General features: G+C 36.3%; 1 protein-coding gene across 1 annotated transcript in view; it reads left to right on the forward strand.

Moving 5' to 3' along the window:
- ACACA (acetyl-CoA carboxylase alpha) overlaps positions 1-15,911 on the forward strand; it is a 217,361-nt gene that overhangs the window by 38,464 nt on the left and 162,986 nt on the right. The window contains exons 4-12 of the mRNA XM_051994076.1: positions 2,332-2,441; positions 3,988-4,069; positions 5,773-5,871; positions 7,107-7,213; positions 8,827-8,937; positions 9,651-9,860; positions 11,457-11,627; positions 13,798-13,959; positions 14,203-14,366. Coding sequence (XP_051850036.1) covers positions 2,332-2,441; positions 3,988-4,069; positions 5,773-5,871; positions 7,107-7,213; positions 8,827-8,937; positions 9,651-9,860; positions 11,457-11,627; positions 13,798-13,959; positions 14,203-14,366 — 1,216 coding nt within the window. The remainder of the gene's footprint in view (positions 1-2,331; positions 2,442-3,987; positions 4,070-5,772; positions 5,872-7,106; positions 7,214-8,826; positions 8,938-9,650; positions 9,861-11,456; positions 11,628-13,797; positions 13,960-14,202; positions 14,367-15,911) is intronic.

Here is a 15,911-nt window from a genome sequence, read left to right on the forward strand (position 1 = left end):
TGATTATCCTAATTGTCAGAAAACAAATTTATTTAAGATTAATCCAAGCCATTTTTTGAATATAGATTAGATTGTGAGCACTTTTAGAATAGAGAGTAATTATTTTTCCTCTTTTATCCTAAGTACTTTGAATAGTGCTTGGCACACAGTAGGTGCTTAATAAATGCTTGTGATTGGGAGAAAGAGAGAGAGATGTCCAAACTGGTCCAGTCTCCCATTGACTCTCTGGCCTAAGACGATTTCAGAAAAAAATGATAGAAACCTTGAATAAAGAAAAGATATTTTAAAACAGCCTCTATTTTATTCAATTCATTTAAATTAAGTATGAAAATATTTAGCAAATGCTTATTGAAATGAAATAAAATTGTTCTCGCATTAGATTTTTTTAAAAGAAATTTATAAAATGGTTAGTTATGTTTTTTATTTTAAAGGAATGTTTATAGACTTAAACTGTCAAGCCAAATAAACAGATAGCACGATACATGCTAAAAATGGATTCCTACATATAGGATGCCTATAACAGCTTACTGTACTCCCTTATTCTATTCTCTCTGTTAACTTTGTTATTGTATTCGCACCCATATTCATATTTTTTTTGGTAGTCTGAGTCTTTCCAGGTCTATTTTGATTGCTTTGCATTATTTCATAAAATCTTTTCAAATTTATTTATATAACTCATGTTTCATTTTTAATGATAGCATATTTAATATTCCATTATATGATGTACTCTGTTCCTTTCATGCCTCAATCTATACCATTGATACAGTTTTCCTATTGGTCTATAACCAAGTTATCTTCAGTCCTTCACCTATTGTTGAATACTTACATTGTTTTTAATGGTTTGTCAATGAAAATAATTTTGATATAGATACTTTTGAATAGCTAACTTTTTTAAACCTTTTGACTCTTAGGATTTATTTACAAAAATTGGCTTATGAGTTCAAGGAGTATGAGTATTTTTCTTATTTCTGGCTATTGCTTGGTAGTTCTCCAAAAAATTCCAGCAATTCAGTTATACTCCTGGCTAAAATCCTGCTAGTGTTAACTTTTGTCCCTTTTTGATTTTATCAATTTGATATGTGTGTAGGATTTGCCTCCTGTTAAAAAAATAAGCAAACACTTTTAATAAATATATAAAATTCCAAATTCTAAAGTATGGATACTTAGGGTAAAAATAGGGAAGCAAAAGCAAAGTGAGAAAAGGAGCCTAAGAGAGAGGGAAGAGGAGAAAAGAGAAAACAAGAAGAGATGGAAAGAATGTAGCTTCTTCCTATGACTCAGCCCCCTCTTCCATTCTTTTGTTGCTCCGCTGTCCTTCCTGGTAATTCCTATCATCTTTCACCTTTACTCTATATTGATTCCAATCTAGGCCCCAGTGATTCCTTTCCTAGAAACTTACAAGCCCCATTTTTCTGACACTAGTCAACATTCATTGCTCATTTAGCTCCTAATTACCAGTAACTTTTCCTTAGCCACCTAAACAACTTGCCATTTCTCATTTGGTTTTTCCAGCTATTCTTTGAGTGAAATTTTAATTCGAAGATAGAAGAGAACTTGTTCATAGTAATGCTGGAACCCTCCAATATAGATGTAATTAAGTTTGATAATTGGTCACTCTTAAGCTGACTGACATAATCCTGTTGTTCAGTTATGTTCAATTCTTTGTGACCTATAGACCATGGCATGTCAGGACATGGAATGGCAAAGATCCTGTAGTGATTAGCCATTTCTTTTTCCACTGTATCTAAGGAAACAGAGGTTAATTGACTTGCCTAGGGTCACACAGTTAGTAAGTGAGGCTGAATATAAAGTGAGGTCTTCCTGATTCTAGACTCAGTGCCTTACTCAATGATTCATCTAGCTGCCCCTTCATATAAATGAATCTGTTCAGAGTGTAGGGATATGGAAAGTGACTAGATCTGTGATTTGTTTAGCATAGGGAGTTCCTTGACAGTGAAACTCCTTGTAGAAAAATAGGTCAGCATCATTTCTCTAACTTAACAGTGTCAGCATTGAGAGGTTTAGTTAATTTACCCAATATTATATGGCAGTAGTTGAACTTGGATCTTCCTACTTCCAAGGTCAGCTCTATTCATCATGCTATGGTGAAAATGTTTTGAGAGGCATTGGTATTGGGCATCTTAAACAGTTAAGAAAAAATTGAGAGAAAGTTGAACTTCAATTAAAAAGGACCCTGTTAATAGTGGTTTTGCTGAACTAATGGTGATTTCTGTTCATTACACAGTTTAGTTTAGTTTTATTTTTGCATTATTTCTATACTCCTCAGTGAAAGCAAATAAATGCTTTGTGTTACTCTGCTTGTGTTTTCAGAGTACATTAAGATGGCAGATCACTATGTCCCAGTGCCTGGAGGACCAAACAACAACAACTATGCAAATGTGGAACTAATTCTTGATATTGCTAAAAGGATCCCAGTACAAGTAAGAGATGTTAATGTCTTTTTGAATCTGAATTCGTTCACCTGTTCTTTCTCTTCAGATGATAGGCATCAGACATGATAGTCATAAGGGAAGAGCAAACTCAGAAAACAGTTTCATTGATATCAGAAGGATCTTAGATAATAGAAGGCTTTGAATTGTATTGATCTCCTGTGATAGGTAGTAATTAAGGAATAAGGGAAAAGGGAGAATGCTCTGGGAGTGAGATGAATCAAAAGCATTAACATGCTAAGAAAATAAGGAGTTTGTAAAGGATTGCGATAACCTCATTCATTTGTCTCTTGAATTTTACATCATCTCAGGCATGTGAGTGAAGTTTTTAAAGGGAAGTTCTTAAGAGTCCCAGAACCTTTGAGCCAGAAGCAATTTCAGGGATTGCTTAGTATAAACACTGCAAAGCATGTTGATTATTGAAGTGGATCAAAATGACATTACTTTGTTGGGATCAAGGGGGAATCAATTGTTCATAAAGCATGTAGCTCATATATTACATCCCAATGATAATAATAATAGCCAATATTCATAGTGTCTTTTGCACCTTGCTCTACATACATTATTTTATTGGAGCCTCATGACAACTTTGTGATGCAGGGTACTGGAGGTATTATTGTTCCTATTTTATAGATGAAAACATTGAAGCTCAAAGTGGTTATATTGATTGTCCATGGTCACCTTCTAGTGAATACCAGAAGCTGGATTTGAATTCTGGTCTTTTTTCTTCCAACTCCAACATTCTGTGTACTCTGCTTTGATTCTTTAATGATTATGTAGATAATATTTGAAGCTGTCTTATAAAGGATACATGAACTCACTGTTAGCAAAATGGTAGCGAGAGGAATATAATTTAGAGTCAAGCTCTAAATGAGTGGTTGAAGCTTATATTTCACAGAATTAATTACTGTTAAAGGCATTATATTAAAATTCAAGCTAATATAAATAGTTACAATCTTTTAACTTTACATATATCATTTTCACTTTAACCCTAGATTTTGACAGTCATATAATAACCATTTGAGAGGCAGCCTTGGAGATAGTGTCTTGTTTACAGTCCTGCCTTGGTGTAGGTTGCTTCATTTCCCCAGGAAGCACTGCAAAAAAAAAAAAAAAAAAATGTTGGCAGTCTTTCTACTTGGAGAGGGGTAGAACTGATAGGCCTGGTATAAAACCAGAAACAAAGACTCAGAGAAAGGTGTATTTGCATGGGCAAAATGTTTGAATCTGTGAAAGACATTTCTTGAAAGATCTTATAAAGGTTTTATAAAAGAGTAGGAAGTAAATTCTCTTCAAAATAGCTAAAGTAACTGGAGTTTTAATACTTAGAAGAAATTATCATAGTAAACTTATATTTGCTACAGTGAATTGCTTTTCCTGCAGAAGCTTGTGGCAAGTTGAGCACAGAGATTCAGTTCAGCATTTACTTATGTCCCAATTGCTGCTGCTGTTTGTTTTATCATATGCCTTTAGGCCAATCAGATAGCAAAATTTCAGGATGACTATAAAGAAAGAATTCTACTTTGTTTCTTTGTAGGCTGTATGGGCTGGATGGGGCCATGCTTCTGAAAATCCCAAGCTTCCTGAACTCCTCTTAAAGAATGGCATTGCCTTTATGGGTATGTTATGTTTTTGTCATATCTTGTTTTCTGTATCAACTCTGTTTCCCCAATTAGAGTTCCATAGATGTAATTTTTTTCCATCTGCATTCTCTCCTCTGAGATCTTTCCATAATTTCATGCTCTAGGTATCTTTAATAATTGGAAAGTATTGATTGGATAAAAACAAGGATAAAAACTCTGCTCTTTACCATGGAAAAAAATGTGAGGGCTTTAAGTGAAGATGCTAATGGAACATTCAGGATACTATAGAGGTTCATTAGTCAGTGAAGAAAATGAAAACTCCCTTCTGATTTTCTTTCCTTTTAATGTATTATTTTACTCTAATGGAATGTAAGCTAATTGATGGTAGGTAGAAATGGTTTCGCTTTTTTTCTTTAAAAATTTTTTTTCTATCTCCAGGATTTAGCACAGTGCCTGGCACATAATAAATGGTTCATAAATGCTTTTTCAATAATTCTTTCATTCATTTTTAGTACTAAGTGTTAGTTGAAAATAATTATCTTCCTTCTGTTTTTCTACTGTCTTAGACAGAAATTATCTAAAACGGTATAGCTAAAAAACAATTCACATTTGTATAACAAGGTTGATAGACCCACTTTTCTCCCAAGTCAGAAGTAGCTAATAAAAGTAACAATATTCCCATTTACAGAGGAGGTTATTGAGACACTGAGAAGTTGGTGAGACTGGAACTCTGGCCTTCTTGCTTTAAGACTTAGAGGACTTTTTTTTATACTTTTATTGTTGTTTGTCCTTGGTTCTTGAAGAGTACCATGATATCAGGAAGATGATGACATGATTTGCAAGTGAATTGTATTTAAGTGGGGGAGGGCTGTGCAAAATCACCAACTTTACTTTTTTAAGTGCTATCTGGGTCCATTGACAAAGTAGAGGTCAATACAGCTGGAGATGGCTCCAGATGCAATGGGAGACTATGACCTTTTAAAGCTGAGGTCTTTTCCAGGCCTCAGTTTGAATGAGGCAATGCCCATTCAGTGATTAAGACTAGGTAAGAAATGAGGCAAAGAATGGCCTTTTTTATGTAGTCCAAAAAAAAAAAAATCACTCAGGGAAGGAAAACTCAGAGGTTTTGGCCAAAACAGAAACAATTGCTATTTACATTTACTCTGAGGCCTCTGGGCTCAAATAGTGACCAAGTAGGAATTAGATTGATACCTCTTGTTGACCAATTATTGAGATCCAATGATTTGGGTTTAAGGCATTATCCTTAAGAAAGAAATCTAGCTGGTCAACTCCAAGATATCTTGGGAGATTTCAGCAATCACAATTTACATTCATTTAGGAAGAGTAAAAGTAGGATACCCTTTGTAGATAGAGGGAGAGAAAGGAAAAGAAAAGAAAAGAAAGAGAGAGAGAAAGAAGGAGGGAAGAAGGGAGGGAAGGGGAAGTAAAAAGCTGCATTGTCCCAATGCAACTGGAGAGTTAGGACACGCAGTGGGCCAGCTTCTTTTTCAGTATATCATGTTGCCTATGAAGACTATTCCCATGGTGTTTTTGTAACTTTCTTCATTGAACCTTTTCAAAAAGAAAGGTGATCTTTGATCATATTGGTTTGGAAGTTAGTATTTTAGATTCCATTGAAAACTTCAATGTTGGTTTTAAAGTGTTTATAACTTTCTGACTTGAAAACATAGAAAGATATGAATAGTAAGATGAATGATTTTGTATTCTTTTGTCTGTAGGCCCTCCGAGCCAAGCCATGTGGGCTCTGGGAGATAAGATTGCCTCTTCTATAGTAGCTCAAACGGCAGGTATCCCAACTCTTCCCTGGAGTGGTAGTGGTAAGATATCATTATTTATTTCTATCTTGGGGTTCCAGGTTTGTCGGGATGTTAGGTGGTTAAGAAACTGCATGTGCTGCTTTATATCTATTGATGTTGTCTGATAGTGAGTTGGTGAATGGGGGCATGTTTTAGCATTTGTGATTCTTGATTCCTTCCAAGAGTCTGGAACCCAGAAGGCCTAGACGTTCTACTGTGATCTGGAGTGGTCTTGGGGCATCTTTGCTCTGCATGATCCTTGGGAAAGTGGGTTGGTTCTGTATTTGCCTTGACGTATTAAGTGAATTGGAATGAATTGGGTGGAGTGGGGAATCTTAGACTTTGGGCCTACCCCAGAAGGCATCTGGACACTCGATATCCCCTAGGCCAATCATGTAAGGCAGGATATTCAGATGTTTGTCAGTCTGTGTTTTCTATTGTGTTTCTTTTGTGTGTTTTGCTTTTCGTACTTGAAGCAACTCCATCCTTCTGTTTCTCTTTATATAAAAAAGGATCGATATGTTTTACAAAATGATTTATTCTTACAAAATCTTTTACAGACTAGCATATAAATTATCATTGATAACATCACAAGCTTCTCTTCTTGCTTTGTGTTCAGGCAGATTCTGAATGTGCTTACCCAGGCTCTCTTGAGGGGACTATTATATCTCTCCAGACCCGTTGGGTCAAATAGCCAAAGTTTAAAAGAAAAGGTTGAATTTGTTCTTGTTTGAATTGAGAGGCTGTAGTACTCCCTGTGTGGCTGTCGAATATAGGAACATTCAGGGAGCATGGAATCATGGCTCTGTTGAGACCAATAAAATTGCCATTTCCATTTCCAAGGGCCCATAAAGATTGAATTATTCCCCAGAACTCTGCCCCAGGAATAGGCCTGAAATGCATAAAGAGAAGGTATTTGCCTGCCAAGTTCCTGTGAGAAGTCACCTATGCTTTTGTTTTGTGTGATCATGTATTTTTAAAGGTAACTTTCTATCTCCTTGGCCCTTTTATGAAGTAGGAAACCAAGTTACAAGGTTACTGACTTTGGTGAAATTGTCTTCTATGTTGACCTGTGTTCGTGAGCAATATCTGCTGTGATTAAAGAAAGATTGCCAACCCCAAGGATAGAACTCCTTATTATTTTCCTTTGTGTCGTAGAGAATTTTAAAGAAGCTCTGACAGAAAATTGTACAAGACTCACTTGTTAAAGATTGCTTATTTTTGCAATGACTCTATGGTTACTTGTATATTAACAGGTCTTCGTATGGACTGGCAAGAGAGTGATTTTTCAAAGCGCATTTTGAATGTTCCTCAGGATCTATATGAGAAAGGTTATGTGAAGGATGTTGATGCTGGGTTGCAGGTAGGTTGCAAAATCTAGGGAGTAGTACCTTTCAGCTGTCTGTGAATAGGCTCAAGAATCTGGAGGTTTGAGAATGCACTTAAAATATACACATTTGCACTACAGTCAGACTGCTTTCTTGTAGGAGGCTGGACAAATTAGTAAATTATCATATTAGATTAGAGGGGAGTGATTTCTCAGGGGTAGAGTATAGAAATAGCTTCTAGTTTATCTAGACAATTAAAATTATTTTTGCAACTAACTGTGTGTCTACACATGCCATTGTTTCTTAGATGCCGGGTTCTGAATTCAGAGGAATTATGGGGCTACTTAGTCCTTCCTCTTTAGGGTTATTTCTCTTCTTAGCTAATAGAAGAGACCCAGATTTTAATTAGATGATCCAGGTTTCTAATTTGGAATAATATATCATTTCCTTAAAAGATATAGACTCATTTAATTTATATGTTACTAGATCTAAGGTGAATACTAGATGCTTAAACCATTGTCTTATTTTATTTTCACCTTAACCATGCTGTTAATTAATAAAAAAATTAACATTCTAATATCAGTTAAATACTATATATCTAATTGTCTTTCTTTGCTATAATTGTCAAAAATTTTTTTGATTACTCATTGATTCTTGTTTAAATCCATTCAGTAGCTATAAAGCTCAACTTCTAACCCAACTTGGCTTAGTGAAGCTGGAAGCAATAGCAGCAGGAGGTGAAGGCAGAAACAGAAGCCAAAGCAGAAGCTCAATAATAACTGCTTTTCCTTTTTCTCTCTTCCATTTACCATCTATAATATAAAGGAACTACTATCTTTTGCAGATGTTTACAAAAAAAGAGAAATATATTATGTAGTTCTATTTCAATTACAAATGTTAATTTATCAAAGAAAGCATTATAGTCCCATTTAAGATGAAATTCAAATAATAAAGAATAGGTTGAGCATCTAATTCTCTACTTGAACCTGTTGCCTTATAGGTAAAATGTAAATTTGAAGTTTTCCTTAAATTTATTTTCACTTCTTATTAAATGTAATGTCTAGTTAAATCCCTTTGATAATTTGATTCTTGAAGTAGCTGGATGGCACAGTGAATACAGTGCTGGACTTGGAGTCAGGATGACCTAAGTCAAATTCTGCCTCACATGCTTCCTAGTTGTGTAAACCTGGGCCTACCTATAAAATGAGGATAATAATAGCACCTGCTTCTCAGGGTTGTTAGTGGGATCATAAGAGATAAGATGTAAAAAGTACTTGGCAAACCTTAAAGTACTGTATAAGCACTACCTATTGTTTTTGTACTGTGAATTCTGTGAAGGCAGCCTTTGAATAAATTCTTGATATCTCCTTGTTTTAATGTCTTTCTGCATCTGATGACAGTTAAATGTGGAAAAAATTCTGATAATGTGTTTATTAAGATTAATTTAGATCATAGCTGTCTTTTTTATGCTGGTTTTGACTAAGAGCATTTGCAGTTACATTTGTTAAAATAGGAAAGATGGCCTGCATTTGATGCATTTGAACAATTTGTATCCTTGTGAATAATTTCCCCACCTTATCCTTCTTCCCTTATTCTTCGCACTTAATTCTCTGAGCTTTTCTTTTTTTTTTCTCTTTCCTCTTTTTAGGCAGCTGAAGAAGTTGGTTATCCAGTTATGATCAAGGCTTCAGAAGGAGGAGGAGGAAAGGGAATCAGAAAAGTGAACAATGCTGATGACTTTCCTAACCTCTTCAGACAGGTAGTATACACTTAATTCTCTGCTTAGATTAGTATGTTTCAAAGACAGTTATTAAAGATTTATTGAGTTAAAGGTAACTGTAGAAATAATTGAAAAAAATGCATGTAAAAGATTTAGGAAAGGCATCAAGTGCTCTACCAGTTTACCACATAGTGATAAATATGAGAGCACATAGTGTCTCATTTGGGATATAGGAAGTCCTTTGGACTATAGGCTCTCATTTGGGCTATAGAAACTAGAACCTTGGCTTCGGCTTTGTTCTGGTGGCTGCAGGATTATTTCTTGGTATGAGACATGGCTTATTTTCCACTCTGTATTCCTGTTCTCCTTATAGTTTGCATGAATGTTTGTCTTATAATATTCCTTTTGATTTATTGGATATCTAACTGGGAATATAGCCTATTAAAGAGGTGTGAAGAAGAATTTTATCATGGTAGCAAAAATGCTTTTATTAGAGAGTGCATAGTATAATGGATAGAGAATCAACTTGGAAGCTTGGAAAATCTAGATTTAAGTCTTGCCTCTGATGCAGGAATATGTGATGGTGTGGAAATAACTTAACTTTTGGGATTTAGGCACTTTTTTAAGATTAGAAACTGATGAAAAGATGCAGATATGCATCGGGGAGAGTGAATTTCCTCCTGAATGTTCTCTGTGCCAGTGAACAGAAATGTACAAGAGTGAGGTGGTAATCATTTCCTTATCTGTACTAGGTTCAAGCTGAAGTTCCTGGGTCCCCTATCTTTGTGATGAGATTAGCCAAACAGTCTCGTCACTTGGAGGTGCAAATCTTAGCAGATCAGTATGGCAATGCAATCTCCTTGTTTGGTCGTGACTGCTCTGTGCAGCGAAGGCACCAGAAGATCATAGAAGAGGCTCCTGCCACTATTGCAACTCCAGCAGTATTTGAGCATATGGAACAGGTGAGTGTATGCATGTGTGGAGGCATGAGAGTAAGTATGTGATTCCAGGGGGTTAGGAGGTGGTGAACATACTATTTCTATGGATAAATGTGCAGAAAAGCACAGAAATTCATTTAGTGAACCTAGAGATGCTTTATCTTGTATTAGCTTTTTTTGAGAAGCAAAAAAAGTAGGATATTAGAACTTTGTTGTTATTCTTACAATTCAGCCATCAAACATGTCTTTCTAAAAATGTATATATTCTTTAACACTGTATTCCTGTGGCTGGGAAAAGATAGGTTAAAAGGGAGAAGAACCCTAATAATATTTAATGTTTCTTATATTTTTCCAGATATACTAAGTTTTTTGGAACTTGACAGCAGATTATGTCTGTTGTTCAAAGGCAAGCTTAGCTAAGTGTAGGATGCCTATCATCTTATTGCCCCCAAGATAACTTCTTGTCCACAAAAAGTCATGATATTTGGAGGGGGTGTGATTTTCTTTTGTGAAGAAATTGTCTACCCCCAAAAAACATATTTGAGTTTTATGCTAGAAAGGTGGTCCTATCTTTCAGAATAACTATTTGAGTTTGGGCCTTACAAATTAAAGAGAGTCTTGTATTTCTTTCTTCACATTGATCTCCTAAGAATTGGAAAACAATTACCAGTGCAGTCTAGAATTTACCTCAGTGTCCACCTTCTTTAGAATAGTTTTCTAAGCATGTTTAAGATGCATAGTTTCCATTTTTTTTAAATCAGAAAAATTTCATCCCAAAAGACAAAGCAAAATACTGGAGACTGGAAAACCTGATATAGTGAATCAGAAGTAATTTCCTTTTCTTTTCTTTTTCTTTCACCCTCCCTTCCCCCCTTCCTTCCCCCCCTTCTAGCCCCTCCCCTCCTCCCTTTCCCCCTCCCTCCCCTCCTCCCTTTCCCCTCCTCCCCTCCTCCCTTTCCCCCTCCCTCCCCTCCTCCCTTTCCCCCTCCCTCCCCTCCTCCCTTTCCCCCTCCCTCCCCTCCTCCCTTTCCCCCTCCCTCCCCTCCTCCCTTTCCCCCTCCCTCCCCTCCTCCCTTTCCCCTCCTCCCCTTCCCCCTTCCTTCCCCCCTGCCCCCCTCCCTTCCCCTCTCTTCCCCCCCCTTTACTAAGGCAATTGGGGTTAAGTGACTTGCACAGGGTCACACACCTAGGCAGTGTTACGTGTTTGAGGCCAGATTTGAACTCAGGTCCTCCTGACTTCAGGCCTGGTGCTCTATCTACTGCACCAACTAGCTGCCCTCATTTTCTCCTTTTCTTTGGACTCTAAACTAGCCAGATAAATAGTGTTTTGGTGAGTTGACCTATATTGTCCTATGCTTTGCTTTTACATAAGTATGGGGTGTGGCAGCTTTATATTGTAAAAGTGTGAACAAACAAATCTCTGTGCCCTCCTTCAGCTTTAGATTCTAGATTATGGTCAGAGTGGAGAAAAAAAAATTTGCCCTTGTATAGCTAGAAATCTTTGAACCCTTATATATTTGGAAGTATTGAATTTTTGAGGTAGTTCAAGGAAACAGAAAAGGACTGGATTTTGGATATAATAGGGTTCTTGAATTTGCTTATCATGACTTTGTCCTTCAGTGTGCTGTGAAACTTGCCAAGATGGTAGGTTATGTCAGTGCTGGGACTGTGGAGTACCTCTACAGCCAGGATGGCAGCTTCTACTTCTTGGAGCTGAATCCGCGGCTGCAGGTGGAGCACCCTTGTACGGAGATGGTGGCTGATGTCAACCTTCCAGCGGCACAACTCCAGGTGAGTCCCAGTACTCCTGGGCTTGATGAGTCCTTAGGGGAGCCCGAGAATGTCAGCAATAACTGAAGAACTGGCTCTTCCAGTGTCTGATAGGAAGGGATCAGAATCTTTTGTGGTATTCAACTTAGTTACATTGTGCAATTTTGAGATTTATGACTTGTGCTCTTTGTATATAATGTAGGGGTAACTTGTTTTCCCTGATAAGACTAGAAACGCAGGCAAGTTTTGAAATGCCAGACCTAGGTACCTGAGAATTAGACTTGTATTTCTTAGAATTAGATTTGTATTTCTTAGGGGATCATTCCATAATTCAGGTCATGAGAAAGCATGACAACAAAAATGATTTATATTTAATTGTTAGTAATATATGGAAAACTCCTACAGAAAGAAGATCCTTATGTTTGGCACCAGTGATCCTCTTGAATATTTCTTAGTTGATCTTCTGCCTTGGTTGCATGTCAGAATGCAGAGGTAGCCTGAGTATTTTCTGGCAAGGATGATACATAAGGTACCTCTTATATTTCTAAGACTTGGAGAGTGAGTCCTGGAAAATACTTATTACTATAAATACTCTTTTTTATTATGAACTTACTCATTAGCATCTGCAAAATCAACATTTTGGTATACAAAGAAATGAAAAAATAGGGTTGTATATAACACTGTAAACTTCCAATTATATACTCTCCCACCTCCCCATCCCCTTTGTTGAGGCAGTTGGGGCTAAGTGACTTGCCCAGGGTCACACAGCTAGGAAGTGTTAAGTATCTGAGATCAAATTTGAACTCGGGTCCTCCTGACTTTAGGGCTGGTGCTGCACTACCTAGCTGCCTCCACTGTTGTTTTAAAGGGAAATGTCTATTAAATTTAATATGGTAGTAATGAAATTCCCCAGTTTGTGTCTCTTGAGTTTTTCTTCTACTATGTATTTTTAAGTGCTTTATTTTTGTGTTTTTGTTGTTGTTGCATTTATTGTTACCTTCTAACTCCCAGGCATCTCTAATAGAAATAGTGTAGTCAAGCAAAACTGTTCAGTACATTGGTATGTCCAAGTGTGTCTCATTCTACATCTCTGATTGCTTACCTCTCTGTGGCTGGCATGGATTCCTGAATTCATAGTCTGAATTCTTTTGTCTTTCTAAAGTTATTTTCTTTTACACTTTTTGGTGGTTACTTCTGACAGCTTTGGTCTCTTAATTGCTTTAATGTGCTAGGGAAGGCCACCATAACTAATGAAGGAGCTAGGTGGTATTTGTAACCAAACAATAACAATAGCTTACATTCTCAAATGGTTTATAAAACACTTTCCTCCCACAGTACCTCTGTGAGAAAGGTAATAAGAGTAATATTCTCATTTTACAGCTGAGAAAACTGAGGCCAGAGAGTTGAGATGACATGGCCATAGTCAAATCTTAGCTAGAAAGTAATCATCTGGGAATCAATTCTGTAATTTCTGACTCCATGTTCAATGTTCATTTCATTATATGTTCCTGTTCTTCAGAATGTGCTCTGCAGCATCTCAGGTTCTGGTTTTTGAGAAGAAAGCAAAACTTGCTCTTTCACAGGTTTGTGGGATTTAGAGAAGTGATAGTGCAGTTAGGTTCTGCCAGATTTACCTGGCCAGTTTCTGAATACTACCCTGGTGTCTGCTGGGAGTATTGTATAGTCGTATGCTTTTTCTTTTATGTTGTTTTTTCTTATTATTTTTTTAAATCTGTTTTATAATTAAACTTATATAGGGTATATTTTCTTTGGATTCTTAAAATTGTGTCCTCATGCATATTTTTTTACTTAATTATAATCTGTGTATTTAGAATTCCTATTTCTACCATGAATACAATGTTATTAGTTTAGAATGACTTTTTGACCTCAAAAAGGAAGCAGTGGCATCTGTTAGGTTTACCTTTGATATTCCAGGGTGAATTTGGGTTATGAGAAGATGGGGGCAATTATTAAGCATAGTGATGCCAAGTCAACTTGGAGTAATTTTGAATAAGTCCTAATGTTCATCATTTGTGCAATTCATGCCCATAAAAAGGTAATAGAGTTTTGTAGGAAGGATATGGAATGATTTCTGAGGTAGAAGAGTTATGTGGATAGTGTGATAACTTCTAAGTTCATAGAAAAAGCAATCATGAATGATCTTCCTCACACATAATTTGTTCTCCTTCAGATTGCCATGGGTATTCCTCTGTACAGAATTAAGGATATCCGAATGATGTATGGAGTCTCACCTTGGGGAGATGTCCCCATTGATTTTGAAAACTCTGCTCATGTCCCATCCCCGAGGGGTCATGTCATTGCTGCTCGGATCACTAGTGAGAATCCTGATGAGGTAATTAAAGAGAGCTTACTAACTCACAGTGTTCAGTATGTACATTTTGCTCTAGTGGAGAAGATAACAGAAAGGTTTAGATTGAGTCCTGCCTGCTCATATTTATGTGAAGACCTACTTCCTGGCCGTATCACCGGCTACACACATCTTCCTTCAAGGCTGCTTCTTGAGACGCCAAATGCTAAGAAAATTTCTTCCTGGGAATGTACTAAAATTTCTTTTATATTCACCATCTTCTTACAGGGTTTTAAGCCCAGTTCAGGAACAGTCCAGGAATTGAATTTCCGCAGCAATAAGAATGTATGGGGATATTTCAGTGTTGCTGCAGCAGGTGGACTTCACGAGTTTGCAGATTCTCAATTTGGTCACTGCTTCTCCTGGGGAGAAAACCGAGAGGAAGCCATTTCGTAAGTATTCAAGTGCTGTATTCAAGTATTCAGTTATACTGGGAACTTGGAGTTTTTCACAAAAGTACGTTTTTAGATAGCCTAGTTGAAGCATATAGGGACGTGGCTGTCTCCAAAGTCTTGATGTATTGTTAAGCTCTAATAACTTCAGAAGTATAACTCCTCCAAACTTTTAGGGTCATGTCAGGACTATTGTATGTGCATTAAAACCTAATCTGTGGGAGAACTTAAGGTGTGTTTACCAATGCTGTCCTTTTGCTAGTTAATGAATAACAACTGGAGAAGATATTTACAGAGTTGGAAAATCAACTAGAATACTGTATATTATAAGACAGTAGTTGTGTGGAATTTTTATAAGAAACACAACAATACATTTAAAGTTTTTCTTAGATTTTTTTTTTTTTTTTAGATTTTTCTTTTACTTTTTTTTGGGGGGGGGGTAAGTGTAGCATTTATAATTCTGAAGTTATTAAAGCTTAAATCTTTACTAATTGCAAAGTTGTGGAGAATGCACAATTGTGCTCTGTTGGATTACTAAAAAAAGCAGTTAACTTATTAAAAAACCACAGTCAGTATGGTTCTTTCAGTTGGTGTCTCATGTATATGTTAAAAGCACATGACTTTGAGCAGTTCTTTGATTTACCAGTAATGAGTGAAGCATCATAAAACAGGCCTTCCAAAATTACTATTCAAAAGAGATGAATCTAGTCATGCACTGAGTAAAAACAGAAGGGTTGAAGAATGCATCTTTTCTAGGTTATTTCACATTTGTGCTAGGTATTACAATGGATAAAATGCCGGACCCAAAATCTGAAAGACTTATCTTATTGAATTCAAATATGACTCTTGACATTTACTAGCTGTACTTTTAGTCGTAATTTAATCCTGTTTTCCCCAATTTCTTCATCTGTAAAATGAGCTGAAGAAGACAATGACAAACTACTCCAGTATCTCTATGGAAAATCCCCCATTATAGTCATGAAGAGTTGGACATGACTGAAATGACTGAACAACAACAATAACAACAACAAATATTTCTGAATTACAGCTTAATATGTAAAAATGGTGGGCCAGCAATGCAGCATATCCAATTTCCTGGGAGTCTCACAAACCTAATAAAAAGATTTGGTAGACATGTATTGGTAAAATAGAAATTAAGGTACTTCTCCAAAATCAGACAACTAATAAGCATCTGATGTCAGATTTTATTTCAGATCTTTTTTGACACCAGGCCCAATGCTTTATCCATTGTGCAATCAGCTGCAAAAACTTACAGTGTATACTCATACACTGTAAAGGAATTAAGCTATGAAAAATGTTGTGGCTATGAAAAATTCAGAGAAACTTGGGAAGAATTGTATGATTTGATAGAATGAAATAAACAATCCCAAAAAGATTGTGTTTAATGATACTACTCCAATGAATGGTAATGAAAATATTTTTAAAAGGAAACCAGATTTGAGTAAATAAACTAGTCTTTCTAAAAAACAGATAATGTAACAATATCTCTTCTCTCATGTAAGGAGAGCAAGTTACTACAAAAAC

Source organism: Antechinus flavipes, chromosome 4 (assembly GCF_016432865.1).
Source record: "Antechinus flavipes isolate AdamAnt ecotype Samford, QLD, Australia chromosome 4, AdamAnt_v2, whole genome shotgun sequence".
NCBI classification, from domain to species: Eukaryota; Metazoa; Chordata; class Mammalia; order Dasyuromorphia; family Dasyuridae; genus Antechinus; species Antechinus flavipes.